Consider the following 26,746-nt stretch of genomic DNA (forward strand, 5'->3'; position numbering starts at 1 on the left):
CCCCCGCCAGCATCTCTGTCACACAAACTATACACATTTATAGTTCACTGCTTTCACCTAGAGGAACAAACAAAGAACAGCATAGAAGAAATTTATTAACATAGCACTATTTATACAAGTTACTCATGCTAGAAAAAAGCATAAATGATACATGTAAACATATGTTTACAGAATACTTGTCTTCCTTGTAAAGGTGCAAATGATCTTCATATGTAAACACAAGAATACCAACCTTTAGGGGAAAGGGGCTTTTAAAAAAGTATTAATAACCCATTTATTACTGTAGTGTAATTTTTACTATATTCAAGCACATTAAAATGCTGAGTTACATTAACCAAACTATGAAGTTAAAGAACTTAAGATGTCAGCACTGCCTTTTTCATCTCAAGAATTTACAGTCCTTTTTACTCTTTCAAAATCTGATTTAGTAAGGTCCAGAGTTTTATCAGGTGCAAAAGGTCATCCTTTCATACTAGACAGACATGAGATAGAAACATATCAGAACCTTTGAGTCAACTGGAGTTCCTCCTTCCTCTCCCTCCCCCATCCCGGGTGCCCCCGCAGCCTCCGGAGCTCAGCAGTTCCAGTGCCAGCAAACAGTCCCTGCCCTTCAAGCTCTGTGAGCACCTCACCTTTTCTTGTTCTAAACAAACACAGGCAAAGTGCACAAAAAGCCCTAGAAGAGAGGGTACCGTCTCACCATGGCTGGTGCTCTACAACGGGAGTTCTGGAGACACAGGCAGCTAAGGTGACCCTGGTCTAAGCTTTTTTCAGCAGGAGCTGACTGTGGGTCTGCCTTTCAGCCAGAACCTGAGAAGTGAGGGTCGATCCAGGCCAGCCAGAACTAACAGCCAAGACCTGCATCTCAGGTTCAGACAAGAACCAATACCTAGCAGGCTACGCAAGAAAAAGGTTTTTATAAGTAACAACAACTAGCTGGTTCTAGGTTCATATTGAGAGGAGGGGAGAAACCAAAGCTGAACTTTCGTACCATACACTGCACAGTAAAAAGGCATTGTTGGAAGCCCTTTTCACTCTCACACTTCTGGGGCACCATTCAGTCCGTAGATGAGTTCCAGTTCTACTTCTTGCCCCCAACAAGACTGAACAGATACTCAGGGCACCCCTCCTTACAGCTCTCCTGTACTCTGAGAGACCCTAAAACACTACGAGAGTTGGAATCACAATAGCTGGCAGGACACAGCCCTGCCCTACCCACCAGCTTCTCAGAACTCCAATCGCACACGCCCATATACATATATATAAAACATATATATATGCACACATATATATATGTATATAAAAAGCTGGAATTATCACCGTGAGCAATACAAAGAAAATACTTGATACAAATTAAATGAAAAAATAAATATACTCTGTGCACAGAAAAGCTCCTGTGCAAAGGTGGCACCTTGCAGGTCAAGTACTTTTTTTGAAGCTCTCTGTAAATAAGGCAAAAGCAAAGTTTTCTGTATCCCATCCCTCTTTCGCCCGCCACACAGCTGCCACATCCACTGCCCGCAGCAAGAGGGAAAGCAGGAAACTCTCCTCCTTGCCAGACTCCCAGTATAGCATATGGTCTCTACATCAGCATTGCTTACGGTACAGTAACTTTTACAGTTTTGTTTATTCAAAAAATGTAGACTATTTAGAAAAAATATGGACATAAGCCACACTTCTACTTTTGTCCAGTGGTTCCGCAGAGTCTGACAATGTGGTCTCCCATTGGGCAGGCTCTCACAGAAGTAATTTTTATAATTCCATAGAAAGAGTCACCGGCAAAGATTTACATTGGATCTAGACCGTTCATACTAGAGCTGCAAAGAGGTCCAGTGTCAACAAGTCTCTTCAGTTTTTCTAGGAATGAGAACTAAGGGGTCTCCCTCCCTCCGGATGCTTACCATATATGGGATTCACAGTGCGTCATTTTGATAACACCTACGCCTCCTCCCAGCCGCCGATAGTTCATCCCACCGTACAACCTGCAAGGACAAGGGTTGGGTGGTCACATCATCCACATCAAGTCCTTCGTGGAGTTACCGCAGGAAAGACTGAACCAGCCCTTGTAAGCACAGTTACACCATTGTTAACCTCTGGTTAAAGCAGACCACGACATCTCACATCCTTCCAAGGTGAACGCCTGTATCTGCTCATGCCTTTCTCCCTCAAAGCAGTAACCGCTTCTTGGTTTGACACCACAGGTTTCTGTTGCTTGAGTAACCACTTGCTTTCTCCCTCTCTGGTGATTTGCAAGATAGGAAAGAACTTTGCAGGCTGTTCCTGATCTTGGGTTACATTTGGGGTAACACAAGAGCACGGATAGGTTTGCTAGTTAAAATTCAACTATTTTTTTTTGTATTTATAATACCCTAAATTCATCTGATCCATTGAAGATGTAACACATCCCAAGCACCATCTGTTTCTCCAAAATGCTACTGAAATGGTGCCTGCATCTCATATGGGAATCTGATCCCTGCAGGCTCCAGCATCCTACTTGCTTCAGCTGCATATTCCCCTCTCCGCCCCCAGAGCCGGCTGGCAGAAAGAGGAGAGGCAAGTTCTTCAAACAGTTCCTACCAATGCCATTTGTTAAACTCAAATTGCATCGGAAGCATTTCTCAGTCAGGCTACACAAATAAAAATATCCTTCGTGGAGGAAGAAGTACAGCAAACAAAACAAGACCACCGCAGATATTCATCAGCTACATTGAATTCAGAGGAAGAAAAAAAACCCAAGGTAGTCCCTTGAATAACCTCTTAAACTTCTGTGAATGTGAGCCCAGGCCGAAAAACTCCTAATTCTAGGCATCTTGTATTGTATTTATGCCACTAGATGCAGCTGAAAGCATTTAGCTACAGAATGTGAAGTACGTATTACTCTCCCCTCAACTGGTTTTCTCAGCAGTTCAGAGGGCATTGTCCATAACTCCGCAAACAAGAGGAAGTTCCTCCACTGCTTCTTGACATCTCAGCAGGAAAGGGTTAATTCACTAGTACTACTAGGCAGGAAGAAATAAGGACATGAATTTCTTTCTGTTCTGCACCCTTGCCAGATCTCTAAAGAAGCAAGAATACAGACTGGACATGAAGTTTTCTACTGATTAGATTTGGAAATAAATAAACAGGCAGTTGCTTTCAAGTGTAGTTAAGATTAGAAAAGAAACAAGAAAAATAGTCTTTCTGCTCAGTGTGCATTTTTTGATTGGTAATTCCATATTATTTCTCTACGCTTGTCAGTCAGATGAAATCCTAATTGCTGTCTTGGAGGTTTAAAGGGGAAGAACATCATATGCTTAAAGCTCCTCCACAAGGATCTGGAAACCAGAGCCTCAGCTTGAAAACAAAAAAATTAGTAGGCTGAGTTCTACATCATGACCGTGAGCTCCTTCTGCTAAGGACAAGCTTAGTTTTATTGGGAAGCAGAAGAGACTGTGCCCAAAATAAACGGAAGGGAGGTATCTTGATACAGTCCCTTGTTACCATGTTCAAAAGCAGCACTTAAAAATCAAACCAGGCTTTGATGTGAGCCTTTACTCGCTACCCAACAAGCCTACCAAATCAGTTATTTTCTCTGTGTCTCAATAACTCACTCATACATGGTTTTCCTGCCTGGAAAAGATGCAATGAGACTTCATTCATTATTGGTTAAATCTGCTGGGATACTCGAATGAGAAAAAATATGAAAAACTCAGATTTTACTTAAAAAGGAGTCAGTGGCTGGAATTCAAACAGAAGTCTGCAAGGAAACGCTTCTTAACTGCCTACTACTGTCAGCTATAGACACGGGGATGCCGTAGGTAAATGGCATATTGTTTCTCAAGTGATTCACTTCCTTACACTTTCCTGCAAGCCAAGAAGCCACGATGTGAACGTTACGCTGGCTAACACATGCAAGTGCCTCACTGTGGTGTACAACACATTTCTAATTTGGCTGGGACAGCTCCAGCTGGGTGGCAGTAGCTACAGCTGGAAAGCACTACTGGATTGTTTCAGAAACTAAAATTACCTCCACGTGTTAGCATCTGGATCAAACACCTCAATGGTCTTCAAGTACGTCGTGCCATCAAAACCCCCCACTGCCATCAGCTGCCCATTCACCACTGCAAGGCCAACCTGCAAACAACCATCACAGACAGAAGCTGTTTATTGCGGATGTCCTGGAAAAAAGGGTTGAAAAGAAAATACTAATAGAAGGATTTAATAGTCATGTTTGGGAAAAGGCAGTCTGCAATAGAGGGCGGGGGGTAGGATAAATAAAATAGCCTAAAAAATAACAAGACATGAAAAATTAAATACCTGTCTCAAAATGGAGAGCAAAGAAAATAGAGAAACAGAAAAAGCAGGTTCCCTTACTGCCAGCTACAAGAACCAGAACTGTTCGCATGGTAACAGATACGTAAGACCTTAAGCCTTTATCAGCCAAAACTTATGTCCTGGACTGAAATTCTTCACCAAGGGTGACATGCATGCAGCAGAATATCTACCAGGCTACTGCCTGGAACGGTTGCTTAAACGAGGAGAACAATACGCAAGCTCCTCTCCTGCACCTCTTGGGCTGGTGCCTTGGACCACTGGGAAGCACTTTGGCCTCCAGCCTATTTGTCTTTCTGCTAAACCACAAAATCACTGAAATCTCAAACAGTTATGTGGTATAGGAAGATCACTTCCAGTGAAAACATCTCGTGGCATAAACAAAACGATGCCAAGAACGCAACATAAAATGGTTCTTGCTTCAGCTTTGAGGAAGTGAGAAAACTCAGAAGACTTGCAGATACCAATGTGTCTATTCAGTAGTTTCTACAGAAAGCAAATACAGAAGCTCATGAGAAATCAATGCCTAATCAGTATCGAAAAAGAGTGTTGGACAGCCCTTGAGGACGGATATAAATACGTATTCCCTGCCTCCAAAACCAGTAGTTGCTCAGGTTATAATTCATACCTGCATCATTGGACACTGAAATACTAACAAACAGACAGAATGAATCCACCCTTTACTATATAATGAAGTATCCAATAAATATTCTTAACATTTGTATCTGCCCAAGCACAATGACTCCCTAAAACACTATGTTAATCTTTTCTTCACATCTACACAAAGCAGGGAACTTTAGCAGTTGATGGGAACGTGCTGTTATATCCTGTACTCACAGGATTCAGTGCAGAGAGGCAACATCCCAAATGAAAGCCCAGAAACCTCAAATGACTCCATTTCCCCATCCTCAGGCACGTCAGCCAGCTGTCTACGGCACGACACTACTACTGCTTCACTCTCTAGTCTTGCTAAAGAGCTTGGACTTCTTGCAAACCCTTCCTCTCGCAGAAGACAGGTGAAAAGTATAGAGGAAGCAAGAGGAAAACCTCACAAAAAGAACCCTCTGGCTCTCACCACGTGGTTATGTAGAGTATAGGCAAACCAAGCCAAACTCACTCCGCTCCGGCGGGATGTCATGGCCACAACAGGAGACCACTGGTTGGTTCGAGGGTTGTATCTCTCAGCACTACTGAGCTCTGTCGTATCATCTCTGCCTCCCACAGCATATATCATGTCTTGGTAAACTGCACAGCCCAGGTGCTTCCTCCTCGTCCCCATGGGTGCGATTGTGTGCCAGCGGTTCTCCTGGGGATTGTAGCGTTCCACTGCAGAGGAAATGACACATCTTTGGACAACGGGGCTGGCAGGCAGTGGGGGTTAGTACCTGTGAACCTGCATCCAGAGTACTGCTCAATCTGTAAAGACACTGCAATTTCCACACACCAAAAGCAGGATGAACCAGTTTGTTTCTACTCACTCTAATGCTTTTCTTCTACAGAAGGCTTTCTGTTCTCCTGTACAAAGTCAATCGCATTCAGCACCTTAAGAGTGAGCTGGCAGTGCTACAAACTGACCTGCATCACCATCTTGCGGTAGTTTTACCTACAGCACCTTCCTTCCTACAGCAGAAAAGGGCTACTGCAGGAAGAAAAAGATGTGCTTGCAACTCTTATGCAAACGAACAAAGTATTGTATTCAGGACACTGTCAAATGCAGCTTTGAGAAAGAAGAAAAAGACACAGAACCTGGCGGCAGGGTCTCTCTACTATCCCGGAGAGTCAACTACTGTGTGGCAAAAATCATATTTAAAGAAGAAAAGACACCACAAGCTGACCACTAAGATATTCAACAGCCATCTGGGGACACTAAGGACAAACAGGCTCATGCCAAGTTCTGACTGCCACAAGGGACAGCAAAAAACATACCAGTATTAAGAGGAGAAGTCCCATCAGAGCCTCCCACAGCATAGAGGAACCCCCCTAGCACAGCCACCGCAACTCCCAGGCGCCTGGTGCTCATGGAAGCCACTCGAGTCCACTTGTTTTCTTTGGGATCATACCTGGCACAAGAACAAACACCGAAGCTTAGTGAAGCGTCAAAATCATCAAAGGGGCAGGAAGACTGACCTTATTCTCTCCAAACAAAAAATCCCCATAAGATTTTTACGGTACTTACCTCCTCTCCAGCTCATCTGCACCAGATGCCCTTCCCAAGACCCTCCTCTCCCTGCACCTCCCTTTTTTAAATTAAAGGGTACCTTTCCACAATGTTGAGACAAGAGACGCCATCCTGGCCACCCACAGCGTAGAGGTAGCCTCCAAGAACTGCTACTCCAACACTGGTCCTGCAGGTGCTGGTGGGGGCCACATCACTGCTCCACTGATTTGTCTTTGGATCATACCTAGAAAAACAAGAATTGCTTGTCTAGGAAAGCTTCAGGCTCTCCCGTGCTTGGGAACTACTAAGGCAGTGAAACTGGCCTAGGCTGAGCTTAAAATGCAACACAGCTATTTGTAAGCTGGATAAGCATCCGATACATCCTCAGAACAACACGTTCAAACTGCAAATCAAAGGTTCAGGTTCATAAGGCAGAGGGTTGCCAGGGACAGGCTGACATGTGGAAATTTGCATCTCTGCAAAAAGCAGCAGCCAGAGTTCTCTGCAGTTCACACAAGAACTCAGCCAGCATTGAGATCTGTACTTTGAGATAAAATATGAAGGAACCAGATGGACTTGGCAATCCGGAGACAAAGGAATATGGTGCACAGCAGAAAAGTGCAGGAGATAGGAGATGTAAGGCTAGTGTCACAATGTGGGAACTATGAAAGGATACGCGTGGGAAGGAAGGGGAAGCTCAAGGTAAGAGCAGATATTTGGATAGCTTGTTGAATTTGTTACAGGGCCAAGATTTAGGGTAGCAAGAGCGGCTTTTAGGCTTGAGGATTGCCATATGCAGCTCCCAGAAACAGGAAGCTTGGCAATGCCTGTTTGATTTTCAGCTTTCACAGGTCAATAGGACTGACCTATTTTCTTTCTTCAAAGTGCCAAGGCTCCTTAATTCTCTAGTCACCACTCCACAATAAAATTCCTGGATCTCTCCCTCGACATCTAAGAAATGCTTACTGCAACCTCACCTTCCACAACAATGCTAAAAACAAACCAGCAATTGCAGAGGTTAACCAACATCATCGCTCCTCCCATCAATTATACCCAGACCCATCTCTTACACATGCCTTCCTTACACCAAAGGCCATGTCTTCTCTCATTAAACTGGGGATAATGTGACACAAGCTGTTACGCATGAGGCCCTAGTTCAGCAGTAAACAAACACAATATTGAAGGGGTACGCAAGGGAGGAGGAAACGTAGATAACATGCAATATAAATTTCAGGTTTTCAGCAGAACAACACAGCCAGAGAAATGAACTCATTTTTAAGAGGCTACATCCAGGTTTGAAAAGTCAGAGTTAACATTTTGCACACTGGCCTTATGGAGACTTACCTTTCTACACTGTTAAGATAAGAGGAACCATCGTGACCTCCCACAGCGTAGAGGAGATCATCCAGAACACTGACTCCAACGCCACAGCGCCTTTTGCTCATGGATGCCACCATCCGCCACTCGTTGGTTTGAGGATCATAGCGTTCGACACTGGAAATCGCGTCTCCGCTACACCAGCCTCCCACTGTAGGAACCAACATAAGAAATAGTGTCACAACAACACACTGAGCTCAGGTAGTGTATGTGTGCCGGGCACAAAAAAAAAAAAACAAAACCCTCTGGTCTTTGTCAATCTTAATCCAGTAGCCCCATTTCCAAGTTAATCATTTTGGGGATTATAATTAGAAGACAGAATGCTATTTTCAAGAGGATTAGCATAAGTTTGGAAGTACTGTGGCACCAAAGAAATCACACAAGTAAGAAAGGGTAAGTTAAATCTCAAACTATTAATGCACAGGTCACTTCAGAAACACGTTGTAAAGACTAGCCTTAGGGAAGCACTCTCACCAGATAAACCTAGATGTGAATCCCCTGCTCTAAACCAGCAGGAGCTATACATACCTGCAAAGAGCACTTCTCCACAGCGTATGGGTTTGCGTGGTCTAGTTCTTGGTCCTTGCATCAGTGGCCGCTCTTGGGGCAACAGCAGGTAGTTTTTGGCTTCATCCACTAGATCCCTGTGCAAGACAGGAAAATATCAAGCCCCAAATTTCCCCCGGTATCAGACTTGGAAGAAGGTACAAATCAAAACTGATAGCAAGAGCAGCTTGCACCAGTCATGCACTTCAGGTATTCACAGATCCTAAGTGCATGAACAGTTCCAGTTAAAACGTACACTGTCACCTGAATACTCACTGACTGCTTACAAGTCATTTTCACAGTGACAGCAGGAGACCAGTATCAATACCTGGACAGAGTTAATAACAGATATTTTTTGCTACAAAGACTGATAGACTGTGACAATAGATTTGTCAAGCTTACTCTCCAGAAAAGAAAAATCCAGACTGCCTCAAGCTAAAACTTGACAATCGGTTGTTTTGTCTAGGAAAAAAATCAGGAGCTGAAAAGCACACAAATACATAATACACACACAACCAATAGATGGAGATAGTACCCTTCTGATGAATATTTTTTCCATCAGCTCTGGCCAGCTCACACTGTCCATCCATTCATGACTTGCCACCTGGACTAATCCTAATATTCCAAACCCTTGAATAAAACAAAAAAAAGAAAAAAAAAAAGTCCTCCTTCCCTCTACAAACGTGGAATTTCCCCCACTATGAATGCTTATTCAGAAAGATAACAGTTTAGCATACTCCCTGAACTTTGGTACATTAAGCACAACAAGAAAAAGTGTGCTTCACGGATGATACAGAACTCCTTAGAATTAGAAAGGTGAAATTCATACCATAAGAGAAGGAACTAACAGTTTCCTTGCACCAGCACAGTGGGAAATAGTGGACTAATCCCACAGTACAATTCAGTTATCATCAAAGTACAGATTTTTCACAAAGAGGAACTACCCTAAGTCACAATGAGATCATGAATGCCATGCAAGCAGTAAACTGTAATGAATGGCCGTGACTAAAGAAAAAAGGTGAAATGAGAAAGAATACACTGAAGGGTATTTTATTAGTGGTCAAACTGTGCACTCAGAGTCTGCTATTTCACTGAAAACTTGAAAGAATAAAAACATTTCCAGGGCACGCTGACTATGACACAAGGAGAACACAGGCTTTCTTGCATTTCTTCTCCTCCCAGTTGCAAAAATGGAAACTGAGCGATCATGCATTTACCACTGACAAATCGGCACCGTTTTAGAGAACAGATGCAAATAAGGCACCCAAATACAGCAAAATCCAATTCTGAATATCAGCGAGGAGATTTACCGGCATTCCTCATCGCTCTTAATAAGTGGATCAGAGCCCACTGTACCCACAAGGAACTTGGGACTGAGCAGAGGCAGACGGACGTGCTGCAGGACCTAGAACACAAGAGAGAACACGGATGGTAACCACACGCACCTACAGGGGCATCACAAGCCAAATGGAAAACAACGGTGGCTAACAAGCTTTGATAACGAGTTAACAATTCCTCTGGCAAACCTACACGGTCATTTACACATCCAAAACCTGGCATTTCAGTGAAAAGCAGCTCCTCTTACAGCACCTTTGCCTTTCCCATCTATCCAGTTAGACACCCAGCAGAAAACCAGTATCGGAAAGGGGACAATCCACTGGATCCACTAGCAGAGGAAAACAAGTCACGGTAGAAAATCTTTACAAAATTAGATGTCAATACATCTCCTTGAAGCACTCATTTAGTTACAGGTTTTAGCAACCATTTAGCTCCCTTAACTGGGACCGGTACATTGTGCTATAAATGAACAGTAACAAATAACAAGCCTTTCACAACAACTTAGATTCAGAGGTGCAGGCAGGCGTAGACAGAGGGGCCTATAAAAGCAAACAATTCTAAGAGCATTAAAAGCTACCTTGACAACAACAGGTTTTTCTGGTTTGGTTTGTTTATTTAAAACAGTTTTCAAAAGCTTTCTGCTAAATAAAGTTGCATTTAATGTCTATTTCCAAAGCAGAAACACTGAGGCAGGCAGACTCGCACCTCTTTTGATCAGAAAGCCTGAGACTTCAGAGGCTTTCTGCCTGACAGCTCTGTCAGAAGGGATGCTTCTCCGTGAAATGGTTTGGCTTAGATGAAGCATCATATTTCAACAAAACCATTCTGACAAGCTCCAGTACAAGATCATGAGGGCTGAGGCATAAATTAAACAGAAGAGCTTAAAGATACATCGCCAATGAAGACAAGCTTTTTCTACAACACTCAAAGCAATGCTGGCAGGTTTGTCTGAACAGAGGACTGGAATGATCTAGTTTGGCACATCCCACCTGGAAACAACTCAACAAAGTCCCTACTGAAAGCTCCAACACATTCGGGTCTGGGTGAAAGGAAACTGCAAGCACCTAACACAGGTGGAAGTCAGGTACCGTGGCTTTGCACACATTCCAAACTCTGACACTACCGTAACAGCCCTCGTTACTCTTGCTGTAGATAAAGCCACCTCAAATGTCACCATGCCCACCTGTGGCAGCTGGGGTCTTCTTTCCTGAATACTGTATTTCACCCAGGCCATAACCGCGTTGAACACCTGCTCTTCACTGCGAACGTTTAACTCGTCACTGGATATAATGTCTATGAGCTGATTGGCAGGGAGCAGCATGAACTCTTCACTCTCCATCACCTGGTTAAATGGAAAGAGAAGAAAAACGGAAAAGGTAAGGACAGTGGCCAAAGTACCAGAGCCATTGAGTGCTCCAGAGCAACTCTGAAGTGTATATAGTCATAGAATAACAGAGTGGTTTGGGTTGGAAGGGACCATGAAGGTCATCCAGTCCTACTCCCCTGCAGTGACCAGGCACATCTTCAACTCAATCAGGTCACTCAAAACCCCATCCAACCTGACCTTGAATGTTTCCAGGAGTGGGGCATCCAACACCTCCCTGGGCAACCTGTGCCAGCGTCTCCCAGGAAAACATTTCTTCCTAATATCTAGTCTAAACCTCTCCTCTTTTAGTTTAAAACCATTACGCCTTGTCCTACTGCTACAGGCCCTGCTAAAAAGCTTTTCCTCATCTTTCTTATAAGCCCCCTCTCAGTACTGAAAGGCCCCAATAAGGTCTCCTTGGAGTCTTCTCCAATCTGAACAACCGCAGCTCTCAGCCTCTCTTCACAGAGGAGGCGTTCCAGGCCTCTGATCACTTTTGTGGCCTCCTCTGGACTTGTTCCAAAAGATCCACGTCTTCCCCATGCCGAGGGCTCCAGAGCTGGACAGAGTCCTCCAGGTGGGGTCTCAAAATAGCGGAGTGGAGGGGCAGAATCACCTCTCTCAACCTGCTGGCCGTGCTTGTCTTCTGGGCTGCGAGCACACGCTGCCGGCTCACGTCCAACTTCTCATCCACCAGGGCCCACCAGTCCACTTGAATTAGCAACCGATCCAGTCAAGTGCCAAATACCTACTGCTGTTTTGCCACCAACGCATGTGAAGGGTCTGTGGCACAGAGCAGAACACGGTCCCTAGCAGCACCAGACCTCTTTAGATGAGGATAGAAGTGAAAGGGAGTTCTTTTGTAGAACGCTTTTAAAAGTTTAAACCATAGAACACACTGATCAGGTTTCAAAATACAAGGAAAAAAAGTCCTCCTTCAAAATCAGCCTCCTGTTTGCCAATAAAGCAGAAATAAAAATATTTCACAGGTGATAAATAAGTGACTGAAAAGCAGTATTGGAATAGTGAGGCTCTACTCACAGTAAATCCAAACCAGCATAAAAATTAAAGGCTCAGAAACAAGTTGCCAGAGGCATTGTAGAGAACACAGAAAGTCTTCTTGAATGCTGATTTGTGGCACAACAGAAAACATTTCAGGAGATGGGAGTCCTTTGATCCCACCTCTTTCATTTGCTTTGAATATATACGTTGAATTTGCACAAGCCCAGATGGACTTTAGAGGGAATCGGAGCCTCCTAAGGCCCCAAGGACTGATCCCTCTTGAAACTCAGGCTGCTGACAATCTGCAAACGTGTCCATTCCCTCAATACTCAAGCCAGTGACAGTTTCTCAAGAGGCTTTAGCCCACGTGTGAGCCAGGCTGCACTGCCTGGGGCGGATACAGAGCTCAGGCACAACCTCAGCACTGATACCAGGGAGACAGAAAAGATGCAAGAATAAAAATGAAGAGAACTGCAGGAATGGTTTGATTGATAACTGCCAGCTTGGCTTCCCAGTCTGCAGCCCAGAACCTCCTAGAGGCTCAGTGACGGAAAATAATTGCATACTAGGTCGTCCTTATCACTTGCGACCACATTAGAATTCCAGGGCTTATTTTATGATCTGCAGCATAAATGAAAGAAAAATACATTCTTTGGCACAAACACCACAACAGCAATCAGCTGCACAGCCCTTTTGATTTCCTAAGGACATCAGGTGGGATGAGGCTACGAGAAACCAGATCCAGTGGGAGGTGTCCCTGCTCAAAGCAGGAGGGGTGGAACTGGACGAGCTTTGAGGTCACCTCCAACCCAAACCACTCCGTGACTCTAAGATTAACTAAAAGCACTGAAAGAAAATACAAAAACTGCCAAGTACAGGCAATGGCAAACACAGTTAAAAGGAACCCAACGGATACCAAGACCCTGAGATCCGCTGTCAGGCTTTGGTGTTGGATCCTGTGGGCAGGAACAGGCACAGCAAAGCCCCCCCATGCTTCTTCAGCCTCAAAGTACAACGTGGGCTGCCCATCAAAGACCTTCATCGGCATTTTGCCACAGACTCCCTCCCTTCCACACAGACCAGCTTACACTTCACTCTGACAGTTTGTAAGTGCAGCCTCAGACTCTGAAAACAGAGGCTCTGGGAATATGAGTTGAAGATGGTCATCCAGATTCTCCCTCACAGCCCCAGAAAGTCCAGCTGCATCGATGTCAAACCAAGCCATTACTACTGTGTAACTTGTTAGTTTACATAGTAAAACAAATAATTATTTTAAATGCTTTGGCTTATTTTGGCTTAATTATCAGGACACTAATAATTATCTGACTAATATTAATGGTCTATGCGACTGACCTGCTTACTTAACAAGAATTGGATGGGCTTCATTTCCTTCACAGTATTCACGTGCATACTGGATTTACATTTACAGACAGAATAAATGCCAGAGCACACAATACCAAGCCCAATTTTTGTCTGGATACCGAGTACAAGTTGTTCATCCGTAAGTGTATTTTTCCCTTCGCACAGATGCCAGACACCAAACAAAACCACCAAGGCTGTTCTCGTACAGCAGAGTTGTTAATAGAGCCATTTCACTTTACATGCACACAAGAATCACAAGGGGTTTTAGGCAACAAATTCAATTGAGGGGAATGGAAAACTTGGAAAAACATTTTACCGAGGAGTTAACAACGTAATGCAGCAATACACATAAAAAATAATAGAACTAGTGGTTAGCATAGCAGAGGAGGTGAAGCAATTCAGCATTCAAAGTAACTTCATGGCTTGGCCTGCTGCCTGGTGCTTAGCATTCAGCATCACCACTCAGGAAATTCTCATCTCGCGTTTCTTTTTGCCAGCTGAGAGGAACGATGACCACACAATGATGATGCAGAGTAGGGCACATTTTTTAGCAATTCTCAGCCTCCACAGGGGAGGATGGTTAAGCAGCCAAGTCCCTGGCTTCCATCAGGGATTACCAATCCACTCCCACATGAAAATAATGGCTGAGCAGAATACAATCCCACTGCCATTAAGATTGTCTGTAGAGAAACAGTGGAAGCAGAAGTAACAACCATGAAAGATGAAGACCTGCAAGGGCACTGAAAGGCCCACCGCAATCTGTCCAGGCCAAAGAAACAGTGCTCTCATCCAAGCAATTTTCCAGAGGCCAGGATTCAGTTAAGTCGATTATAATTTACAGAACCATGAGGAAAGTGTTTTCTCAAGTCCAAACCTTTTGCCTTTACGTGCTTTAATAAGGATAAGGAAGACAGGAAGCTGCCTTCAAGGGACTGCAAAAGAAAAGAACCCACAGCAGGCAGCTCTTAAAAGCCAGCTGCACGTATTAATGCTAAAACGTTTAAAACCAAAATTGTTACGCTGCTAAAAAGTTATTTAGAGGGTTGTAAGCACGCCCTACTCATGTAATAACGAGAAGAGCACAGATCTAACCATTAAAACAACCAAGCACTGAAAATAAACGACCATCTGGTTACCATCCTGCTCCCAAGAAAAACACAGAAGAAAAGAAATGCAGAGCAAGCACAGAGCACATGAAACAGCTGGCTAAAATGTAGGGGTTTGGGGAAATCACTGTGCCCTACAAAAAACAAGCTCTCACGTTAAACAGCAAATTCTATTTCCTATCTTCATGGTTAGGAAATACATATTTAATTGTAATTTTTAGAGCAAGCTGATGTCACATGTCTACAGTTAAATATCAAGTTCTATCTTCAACGTGCCCAACAGTCAAGTTCAACTGCGTTTGCCTCTTCTCATAATTTTCTTAAATACTGCCTGACATTATATAATACAATTCCAATCTGTTTCTTGCAGGAAAAAAAAGTTGGCAAGCTGCAATCAATCACAGCTCTTACACCCTGCCACTTCTCCGGGCAAACTAAATGAGTTGACACTGGAGTTACTCCCTTTGGAAAGGATCCTGTGAAGCAGGTGGAAAGAGATTTCTCCATAGCTGTGTACCTGTTCCAAGGGATGGGAGAGTGCAGTTTCTGCAAAAGGCGAGAGACAAATCTCTCTGGCACAGAACAGACCTTCATGCTGAGCACACTCCAAGAGAGCAGCTGCTTCCAAAACACAAGCCAACTCTTGCCCCTCCAACCAGGGCACAGGGAAGACACCACTTCAAAGCGCTGGGCTCCTTTCTGCATCTGGGTCTAACAGTTTAGTAAAGACTCCCTCTTCTCAGACTACTGCTCACAAAATCCTTACTTATTATGCTGACCCCTCCTCGAACCAGTTGCCAGCAATTTTTCTTCCCCCCAAAAAAATCATCTAGGCAAAATTAACAGAAACTTAGCTGACCTTAGAAAAGGTCAGCTACAATATTATACATTCCAATTACTGTCAGACAACTTCTGCTGAATAACAGATGCAAAACCATAGCTCTGCTACAGCTAGGGAGTTGAAGACTCCACTGAGGCAGCTGTATGCTCCCCCATACACCCAATTCTCCAATCAGTAAACTCAACATCAAGTTTTTGGGGTTCTCTTGACGTACTGACCTTACTTTAATGCCCATTTCCCCTCCAGCCACGTAGAATCCAGAACGTTTCGGGAAGTGGAGCACAATGTCAAACCTTGCCCAGCCGTGTTGGCTCTAATCCGAAAGTCCAACTATGCCTGTGACCCTGCCTCCCGCGTAGCACTTGCCACACACGTCTAAGAAACACTGCAGATCATTACAAACCATCAATACAACGCAGTAAGTCTTCCCTCTTTCTTCCCCAACTAACATCTTGCACCCATCGCTACTAGGGCACAGAGTGGATGTAAATGCACAGTTTGGAAAGTATAACATGAGATGTCCAGGCTCTGAAGGGACATGTTGACATGTTTTATACCATCATTCCAGCACACCAGCTTCTTACCTCCTGGAAGTTATGCTGTGTGAACTTGTCAGCAATCCTCAGCAGCTCACGGCACGAGTGAGTGTCAGCAAAAGCCCGGATGCCCAGGCAATTGGAAGGGTCCAACTGTCTCTTAAGGAACTCGCAACAGGCCTCCTGGATCTCGGCCAGCTGGAGAAGGCAAGCAGCAGGCAACAAGGTCTGGACATTTCCCTCTTCCACAGTGATCTGAGAGGTGTACGCAAAGTCAATCAGCAGTTCCATGGCCCTTTCATCGATGTCTCTGATCACCACTTCTGTCTGCCGACTCTCTGCAAGCTCCCCGGTGAACATGGCTCGGAAGTAAGGGCTGCAGGCTGACAGAATCACCCTGTGGGCGTAGATCTTCTTCGCACCGACTACTAGCACCACATCGCACAACTCCCGGTGCTTCCGGAGGAGATTGATGACTTCTAAAGTTTGTCGAGGGTGCTTGTCGGAGATGTAGGGCATGCGAGCAGGCTGCGGCACCCCTTCAGGCAGTTTGTTAGGATCTCCGAGTGTGCAGCGGCTGGTCACGTCCATTCCGGTCTCTCCTGGTCGAGTACTGGTACACCTGTAGCGGAGGAAGCCGTAAGAAAGCACCATCATCATCTCACCCATCACCAGCTGCCAGCCAAAGCTCTACGACTTGCAGTGATTACAAGCACAAAGCCAGCAGGGCCCGTAGCTTCATGCTGGAACGTGGAAACAACCAAGTGTTCATGTGAGAGAGGAATCTGTCTCAAACCAAAGTCTACCTGGAAGTAAACAAATACCAACTTGCGACACGCTTATATTTACATCTATTTTTATGCGCTTTCTATGACACACCACTGCAATATCCAACTACACAAATATTTATTAAGTGAACCTCATCACAGCCCAGCGTGGTGGAGGAATATTAGCCCCATTTCACAGAGAGTGACTCAAAGCAGAGATCAGCTGACTTGACCATTCTCACTTTAGCTTTCTTTTGCAGAGATGGATTTCCACTGCAAAGAATTCCAGCTGCGCGATTTCACCAAAATTCTTTGTTCTTCTACCTACATTTTTGATAGGGTTGTTCATCACTGTGATATCAGAACACACTAAACTGTCACGCATGCTTCAATAACTCAGTGACCAGCAGCCTACCAGGAGCATGTCTCAGGTTCACAGAATATCCATTTAATCGTAAAACCTCTTCAGTTATTTTTGAATTATGGAGGCTTTTGATTCAATCCTCATTCCCTGACATGCTTCAAAAGAAGGTTAATCTTTCCCAGGAATGGCAGACTGAAAACTGAAGGAGGCAATGGAGATTATCAGACCAAACAGTAAAATGTCAAGACAATCAAAGTATCCACAAGTGAGGGCCTACCAATAAAGGAAGAAGATAAAGTCAAGATGGTGACTTTAGAGATGAGGAACCACTTGAGAATATATAAACAGAGTTTCTGGCACAGAGTAGGGAAAACACTATCCTCCCAGCTCCACATGCAACGTTCTGGCTATCTGGTGCCCTCCTTTATGGAAGTTCAGGTACCTTTCCTTTATCCCCCACATCCCTGAGCAGATGCCAGCTCTGCCACGGCTTACGTGCGATACTTCTCTGCACAGCAGCGCTGCCAGATCACGCTGCGCACACTGTATGCTCCTAACTTGAAAGAACGGGAATGAATATTGCCCTGAGCAACTACAGGGATGAACTGGGATGACACATCTCATACCTCACTTTGCAGCCTACACCCCAGGCTTCACTATCACATTATGACTGAGATCAGTGTTAAACAAGAAGAATTAAACCCAGCAGTCAGACTAAGCAGATCAGTGCACGCTAAAGACACCACACACATAAGCAAGATGCCATTTAGCATGGCTGGAATGTACTCGAATTTCTGCCACATACCATATGAACAGTTATTAAAAAGATGCATCAGCACCAGTGACAGATCAATTATTACAAAAAGCCAGCAAACACACAAAACTACTATTGCCTTTTCCCACTTCAGAGGGAAACCATCACTTAGAGCAATGAAAGCACTCTGAGCAAAACAGCAGAACACCGATGGCTATGGATTAACTGGCGAGTGCACTGGCTGCTGGAGGTACCCTGAAAGACCCAACACATCTTAGCCACTACCAGCTTCACTGCCACACCAACACTGCTGAGCTGTCGCTTTGGTCATGCCAAGAGTTAAACAGAAATCTAACTTCACTTTGCCACTGCTCAGTGCATTTTGCAGCATGCTTAAAGGCAAGAATTAAAAATATAGCCCACATCTTTTCTTCTCATTATTATGTCACATGCACTTTGTAACCACAGGGAGACCAGTCTCTGCAGCAGTTCAAATTATTCACTTGCCTCTGAGCCTGTTTTCCCATTCCCCCCACATCCTCTCCTTGATCATCGTATTCAGATGTTTCAGACCATTACCTCTTCCTCATATCTCAGTGACACAGATCCAGCTGGGTCTCCCCTCCAAGTTCTCCTGCTCAGCCTCTGCACCTTAAATGTCTTGGTTTTCTTTATCCCTGCTCCATCTTTTTTTATATCCACCGTCGTTTTCCTTTCCTGACACCTCCAACAAATCCTTCTCTCGCTCTCCTCCACCCACTCTTGTCCCTCACAACCCAATTTCACCTTGTGGGGTTTGACAATCATTTTTAAAGCTCTGCCGAGTCCCTCACCAACAAGGCAGCTAAGCTCTGCTCACAGCAGCGTACACACACCAAGTTTAATGGCACCCCTGCAAAAATCCCAAGAAACCTTGGCTAAAGACTAATTTACCTAACTGGCTTACTTTCATAGTCCTTCGCAGCTAAGGCCAGAGGGTAAGCAATTTAATCCCTCCACTGAGGGATGGGGAAAGATGGTGACAAACATCCCCCTGTAGGGTCCAGCTCTTGCTAAGCAAGCCAAATGGATTTTATTGTGCATTAGTGGTTTCGAGCTATGTCAAACCAATCTTAGGAGAAAAAAAGAAGAAAATAAAAGCCCTATTAACACACACACTACTGTAACAATTTTGGACAGTTTGTCTTGACCAGGCTGTCAGTCAAAGAACCTAGGCACAGAACAAGCGTTCTTAAAATAAAAAATCCATTGCACATAACTACAGATCACAAGAGAAGCTCTGACAGGGCCTTCTTTTGGAAAGCAGAACCCCTTTATTATCCCTGCAGGCTTTCCTCAAAGATGACTCACACTACAACGGCCCTAAAGCAGCTCTCAAAGAGCTTTTTGGGCCAGTACAGGTTCAAACTACAGAAAGATTAGGTCAAGGCTACGATGCCACAAGGAATACGGTGCCACCTTGTCAATCCCACCACCCATGACTCTCTGCCAACACAGAGTAGGGAGGTGGCACATCTTATGCCATGTCAGCAGCTGGCCAGATCTAGGCAGCAGTCCTAGTCATTCCTAGCCAGGACAGAGCAGGATTTTTCTGCTGAGACTCCACTGAACACAACTTTAAATGAACTGAAAAGGAGTCTGGTTGGTGAGAGCTGGAAACGTTCCTGCAAAACGTTCCCACCTACCTAAGTGCCCGCATTGGCATTGTGTCCAGCCTCCTTCCTCCAGGAAAGAAAGTGCTGGTTAATAATTAAAGAAAACTGAATGGAAGGAAAAAAGAGTAGTAAGGAGATTAGCACCCCTGATTCATCCCCAACTTATCTCTGGGTAACACATAAGCTAGTGATCAATGGGCTCGGGAATTTCCATCCTGGATGGAACCAGATGCTCGAAGTTAAAGCGCTGTGGGTTGCTGCCATACACAGGCACAGAAGCGTGAATTAAAAGGACACCGTCTGATGGCATGTGTCTCCACGAGGAGAATAATTTAACTGCATTATGTGTGCGTTATGCATATTTATGCATAGAGAACGAAATGATGAGTCAGTAGCTTAGAGGTGGGAAAGACAGAAGGCAGCACTTGACTCTCACGTGGCAGGCTAGCTGCCTCCCCCCTCGCAAGGCTAAGAGCTGCTCCTGAAGACTTGGGGTGATTAAGAAGGACTGAGAATCAGAAAGGAAATGTGTATGCAAGGATAAAAGATTCACACTCATCTACGCAGATATTCTGGGATTAGCTTCCATCAAAATGCAGGACTGGGGAAATCAGCAAATACAATGGGATTAATAAGGGGCTGACAAAGGATCAGGTTTTGTAGCATACTGCTGCAAAGCACAAGTGGGAACACAGGCAGTCTGCAACACTAAGTCAGCTAAATAAGTAGGCTGCTCTGCCTCCATTTTATTCAGCTATGCCAGTTCCCAAAACTTTGTTCATTAATAGAGGCATCTACAAGACACCCATCCTCACTCAGGGCTCGTAGCAGCTTCTTCCAAAGGTCAAAAAATACCCAGTAACATAGATCAAAGAAAAGTCTCTCTGATACAGTCATAAAGCTCCTTAACTTTCAAGTCAGAGCGGCTCGCATCTTTTTTATTGAAGATAATGTATGTTTTAACATGAGATTGCAAACAAGTTTTAACACAGTTCAACAGAAAACAACAAACTGACCTGGGGCCTATGAAACAGAATAAGTCTCAGACTGAAAACATCAACTGACACCCAAAATCATATATTCCCCTAATAGATTTCAGTGGCAAACAAAAATACACCAAACTGGTAGTGATCTCAGTCAATGCCTTGCTTTGAATTTAATGCATACGCAAAGCAAATATTTCCTTTACTCATCATGGAATTGCTTGAACAAAGTTATTTGATTTGGTCCAGCTAAAGGTGACACCCTCAGCAATAAAAGTGGCCATCACAACACTGCTGACTAAGTAAATGGAACTGCTTTATTGTGGCAATCAATACTCCAAGAATAAGTTAACTGAAAGTCTGCTTATTAGTATTTATTAGCTATTTATCAGTAAAATACCATCTATTCCTTTTCTTACCTAGGTTTACATTCTCAATGAGGCTGAACTATGCAGACAAGCAAATAAACCCATTATTTTATGCAATACGTTATTCTAGATTACTGAGAAGAAGAACAGCAAGGATGTGGTGCCTAGGTCCCTATTTATATCATTTACTTTGATTTTCACTGACCAAGCCCAGAAAACCCAATTTCACCAAGGAGGATGTCCCTCCTCTGAAAGATGAGGTCATTACCAGAGTCTTCCAAAACCTTTCGAAGCCTTTTGCATTTTGTCTTAGGCAGGAACTACGTCCAAGGAATTGGTTACCTTCCTGAGGGTATGTGAAGGCCCCAAGCGACCGAGGACCCCAAGGACCAGGACAGAGAAGGAGCTGAGAAGGCCTCCCTGCTTTGCCTGGGAGCCGCTCAAGCCCCTAAGCCACGTTAAATGCATGTTGGCACCTCACCACATACCCCACGACTTGTGGGGCTGTGTTCCTGGCCAAGGAGCCCTTCCACATCACTACAGACTTGCCTGATGAGCATCTTACTCTTCAGTTGGCCTTGGTCATCAGATCTGCCCTGTCCTCTTTGCTTGGGTACCATGGGACTCTGCCCTTCACTGGATAAGTCCCCTCTGCCTGGTTTTGACCTTCAGCTAAACAAAGTTCTCGTGCTGCTCCCTGACAGCGAGAAAGAACAGCCTGCCCCAACTTCCACTTCATTCCTCATGCAAGATAAATCCTGTTTGACTATCAGTGTACTTCCTCCACTCTCATCTTTACCGGAATAGCTGCGAAGCGTTTTCTATTCAAATCGTGCTTCTCATCCTCTGAACGCTGCACACATTTGATACCACTCGCCACGCTTATTAACACAGCCCTGACCGAGGCTCACGCCCCTCTCCTTGCGGAACCTAATGGGATCTCGCTGTGGTATTAAATAGCTGCAGAGCCCTGAGTAAGAGGATAAAAGGAACGGCTCCACCACCTGTTTAGCTGGACCTCATAGGAAGCTCTGTCAGCCTGAAATCCAACCAGGAGTCTTTCAGTATTTTCTGCTAAGACACGCAGCAGAATAACAAACAGAAATGTTAATAATCCCCACCGAGCCCTTAACACACGCAAGCACGTTCAAGAACTGAAGTCCACAGCCTGACAGAACTGAGCTTGTCAGGCAAGGCTGCAGCAATACCACATACCCAGGCTCAGAGAGCAGCTGAGAGGCGAGTTCAAAAGCAAAGCCACATAAATACATCAAAATGTGTTTTCCAAAATGTGTTTTCCATGCCCTACCCTGGCCTGCCAGAGAGGAAGGGAACCCAAAAGCTACTGAAAGGTCTCATCTGCATCCATTATCTAAATAAAATTAAAAACATAAAAAGCCTGAAGTGCCAGGACCAGCAGCACAACAGAAAACCTCTACTTCTGCAGCCCCGTGCTGCTGCCCATCACTAAAACGGCCCAGCTGAGCAGCAGATAGAACTTCCATGAGAGCAAGTCCAGCCCACAAGAGACACTCAGGATGTTGAATTGTCTGCCTCAACACCACACAGAGAAGACAACAGAAACAGCAGGCATAAAAGTAAATTTAGAACCTCAATTTTTCCATTAGGAGCACACAAAAAAAAAAAATCAAGCAGAGAGAAAACAAGAACACAAGCCAAGCTGGTCACCAATTTTATGTCATTTTCCAAAAATACTTTGATAAACGGAGGACAACGTAAGAACCTGAAAAGCTGTGGGTTTACACTGGTTGAGATTTAAACAGCCTCCATTGTAGAAGTCTAAGAGAGAAAACAGCTCAACCGCTACTTTATCCATCTTGGAGGAAAAAGAACTCACTATAAAAGTCAAACAGTTCCACATTGTCTAAACCACATTTCTTATCTTGGCCAAAATGTTGAGCAACACGCAGCCCCCGTGATGCCCAGGCCACATCCCAGGGTTTACTCATTAGCTTAACTGAAGCAGCAGTACAGTCATCTTTTCTGTCTCGCTTGAGGAGTTCGTTTAATTAAACAATGTAGTGTCACTCCTCAAGGGCTTAAACCACTATTTATTCCTTACCTCCTTCCACAACACAGGGCCCTGCCTAATGGTTTCTGCAAATGTTGTAGCTAGAAATGCTCTACACATTATTCTATGGTTAAAATTCCTTGCTTTCTTTTACGTGACTCAGACCAAGCAATTTGCACGAGTTCTCTTGACTTCATTTAGAGGTGTAGAACTGCAGGCAACTTTGCTTCCACACAGCCTGTACCACCTACAGAAAATATATCAGCTGTTGAGTTCTGCCGCGGGATTGCCATTGCAGAGCAAAAAGCCACCAGAATGAGCAGACAAGCCCCATTTGCCAAGTTGTCACGGTGCTGATTTACTGGGACAATTTTTTCTCTATGTAGCAGATACTCTTTCTGACATAACCACAGCAAGAACTCCCCAGAATTAAGCTTCAGCTGCATCTTCAGCTCATTAGAACAGAGGCAGCTGGCATCCGTAATTAGAAAAGGAAATCTCTTCGCCGAAAACCTCACTTCTTCAAAGGGACTAAACTCTTTCAGTTACAGGAAAAATAATGCCCCTTAGAAATCAAGCTTAAACTTATTCCCAGGCAGTTTTTTTTCCACACAATTTGAATACTTAAGTAATTAAATACTGATTTTAAATACGATAGTAAATGGGAGAAGTATGGAGGGGTGATAGAGAATAACTTGCCTTCCATAATCTTCCTAGCAGTATCTTCATTTAAAGACATCTGGTTTTGTAAGGATTGGAAACTAAATACATTCAAGGAAGAACTAAAGATGAATAACTTGCATTCTATTTCTCCTAGCGAGGTCTTTAAAAACACAAAAATATATTTTATCATCTAGGCACTTGGAAACCAAGTCCCATGACTTACGACATTACGATTAAAAAAGGACAACTGCTTTTCATATCTTACCTGCGCATTGGCTTTCCGTCCATGCACCGTTAAGAGAAACCGTCACCCTGTGCTTCAAGACCTGATCGAAAAGAAAAAAGGGAAAAAAAAAAAAATGGGGATTTCTTGATATTCTGAAGCAAGAAAATCTTCGTTCCTCTCCTCAGTCTGGCTCTTGAATAACAGAACTGACCACATCCACGTACTGATACGCCGCCTTCAAGCTCTTATCCAGCTATAAAATTCACTGCCTAGATTAACCATGTCTGGATTGCAAAGAATAAAGCAGAAGAAAGTACAGTCATCATTAAAAGTAATTTCACCACAGCTGCATCATGATTATTTAGGCAAATGGAACACATACATCACCAAGTCAGTAAACTCTCTGCCTTCCCAAATCCTTAAAATTGTTCTTTCAATGGAAAATATCTCTCAAATAACAGGGTGCTCGCTCTCCCTCCTCGCTCAGAGCCAGGAGGAATCTCTCACTCATGCGTTAACCAGAGATTTAAGGCAGGCTGGCACCTAACAAACAGCGCAGCGCAGGCCAACAGCTACACTGCAGAGGAGAATCTGATAGCAGATGAAACTTGTGTCTGGAAATTGAAGATAACCGTGTGCCCCAGAGGGAAGGGGGATGCTAATAATGGTACTACAGCCGCAAAGATTAATGATGCTACACAATGCTCACTACACTTCCACTCCAAATATTCATTTTCTGAAAGGAATAACAGTAGCAAATTGCACATGCCTTCCAAAATCAACCACCAACTTCTAACACAGATTAACCCCTTTTACAAGGGCATCACCCACTCCCATTTCATTTTTAATGACTATTCAATTAAGAACAAATTTAATTCAATCATTATTTAAAGCAGTAAGCCTAACTTTTATTCATGCCTTAAAAGAACAGAAGGGTGTCTGCTTCCATAACGATACTCACACTTCTTCCCACCCAGAAATGGAGTGAGAAATGGGAAACCAGTGAAACTATAGGAAAAGCAATGACAGAGCCAGACTGAAAAGCTCTTAAAATAAACAGAAGCAGCATTTAAAATAGAAAAACTTAAACAGAGGAAGAATAAACCCATTTTCGGAAGACTGAGATTGTCAGATTGGAGCCTGCGTCCAAAGATAACACAATATTTTTGGCACAGTTTCAGTTAAAAATGGCTGTAGCTTTATTTGGCTACGTGAACAAGCACCTTGTCTGATCCGCGACCTTCTCTGGGTGCATTATCCCACAGGCACAAACGGGGCAGGCTGTAGTCAGTGAAGAACCAGCTCGGACTTGCTGACTTCCACAGCTCCAAAAGACTCCGGTCTGGACTTTCCTGCAAATCAAGGAAGCTGATTCCCCCCAGGTCAGGGCATCCCAGTGTCAGGCCAAGCCGTGGCCGCCCAACTTCTGCTCCCACTCATCCCACCCGTGTCCAGGGGCTCCCTCGAACTGGCAACCTGCAGCCCCACGCACCCACACCTGGAGCTCACAGCCCTGCCATATGGAACCCCACAGCCCCACACACCCACACCCAGAACTCGCAGCCCCACAACCTCGAGCCCTGCAGCCCCACACACCCACACCTGGAGTTTGCAGCTCCACACCTGGAGCTTGCAGCCCTGCAATCCCGCAGCCCCATGCAGCCCCCCACACCCACAACTGGAGCTCACAGCCCCACAACGTGGAAACCCACAGCCCCACACACCCACACCTGGAGCTCACAGCCCCAAGCCCTGCAGCCCCATGAACACAAACCTTGAGCTTGCCACCCCGCAGCCCCCTGCACCCACACCTGGAGCTCGCAGCTCCATAACCCGGAGCCCTACAGCCCCACACAACCCCACCTGGAGCTCGCAGCCCCACACCTGGAGCTCGCAGCCCTACAATCCCGAGCCCTGCAGGCCCACACACCTACACCTGGAGCTCACAGCCCCTTGCAACCCCACCTGGAGCCCACAGCCCCACACCTGGAGCCCCGCAGTCCCCCGCATCCACACCCAGAGCTTGCAGCCCCACAACCCACAGCCCCACACACCCACATCTGGAACTTGCAGCCCCTCACAACCCCACCTGGAGCTCACAGTCCTGCAATATGGAACCCCACAGCCCCCCGCACCCCCACCTGGAGCTCGCAGCCCCTCGCAACCCTGAGCCCCGCAGCCCCCCGCATCCACACACGGAGCTTGCAGCCCCACAACCCGCAGCCCCACACCTGGAGCCCCACGTACCCACACCCGGAGCTTGCAGCCCCACAACCCCGAGCTCCACAGCCCCCCGCATCTACACCTGCAGCTCTACGCCCCCCAACTTGGAGCCCCGCAGCCCCATGCACGAACACCTGGAGCCCCCCGCACCCACATCTGGAGTCCCGCAGCCCCCCGCACCCACACCTGGAGCCCTGCAGCCCCATTCACCCAGACATGGAGCCCCGCAGCCCCCCGCACCCACACCTGGAGCCCCGCAGCCCCCCACACCCACACCTGGAGCCCCATGCACCCACACCTTGAGCCCCCGCACCCACACCTGGAGCCCCCCGCACCCACACCTGGAGCCCCGCAGCCCCCTGCACCCACGCCTGGAGCCCCGCAGCCATCCCTCACGCACACCTGGAGCCCCACAGCCCCACACACCACCACCTGGAGCCCCCCGCACCCACACCTGGAGCCCCCTGCACCCACACCTGGAGCCCCGCAGCCCCCCACACCCACACCTTGAGCCCCCGCACCCACACCTGGAGCCCCGCAGCCCCCCACACCCACACCTGGAGCGCCATGCACCCACACCTTGAGCCCCCGCCCCCGCACCCACGCCTGGAGCCCCGCAGCCCCCTCGGCCCCGCACTCACCCTCCCTCCCTCCTCCCTCCGCGCTCGCCCCGCTCCTCGCGGCAGGAAGCGCGCGGGCCCGGCCCCGCCCCTTCCGCCCGGCGCGAAAACCCGGCGCGGATCGCGGCGCCGCGCGGGATCGGGGGCG

The 26,746-nt window shown here is 45.7% G+C and overlaps 1 protein-coding gene across 4 annotated transcripts; it reads right to left on the minus strand.

Annotated features, from left to right (window-relative positions):
• Positions 1-75: 75 nt before the first annotated feature.
• Positions 76-25,160, minus strand: KLHL20 (kelch like family member 20). 4 transcript variants are annotated; one of them, XM_069862698.1, is made up of 13 exons: positions 24,979-25,160; positions 23,795-23,855; positions 15,992-16,565; positions 10,914-11,072; positions 9,703-9,797; positions 8,375-8,490; positions 7,814-7,997; positions 6,570-6,713; positions 6,238-6,371; positions 5,429-5,637; positions 4,007-4,113; positions 1,902-1,982; positions 76-1,817 (listed from the first exon to the last, which is right to left on the minus strand). In XM_069862698.1, the coding sequence occupies exons 2-13, from the start codon at positions 23,815-23,817 to the stop codon at positions 1,787-1,789; spliced, it is 1,857 nt and encodes a 618-aa protein (XP_069718799.1). In that variant the 5' UTR covers positions 23,818-23,855; positions 24,979-25,160; the 3' UTR covers positions 76-1,786. The 4 variants fall into 4 exon arrangements, with proteins under 4 accessions (XP_069718799.1, XP_069718801.1, XP_069718800.1 ...); XM_069862700.1 differs by having other exon boundaries at positions 76-1,982; positions 24,979-25,159; XM_069862699.1 differs by lacking the exon at positions 24,979-25,160 and having other exon boundaries at positions 23,795-24,893.
• Positions 25,161-26,746: the final 1,586 nt, after the last annotated feature.

Source organism: Phaenicophaeus curvirostris, chromosome 8 (genome assembly GCF_032191515.1).
Source record: "Phaenicophaeus curvirostris isolate KB17595 chromosome 8, BPBGC_Pcur_1.0, whole genome shotgun sequence".
NCBI classification, from domain to species: Eukaryota; Metazoa; Chordata; class Aves; order Cuculiformes; family Cuculidae; genus Phaenicophaeus; species Phaenicophaeus curvirostris.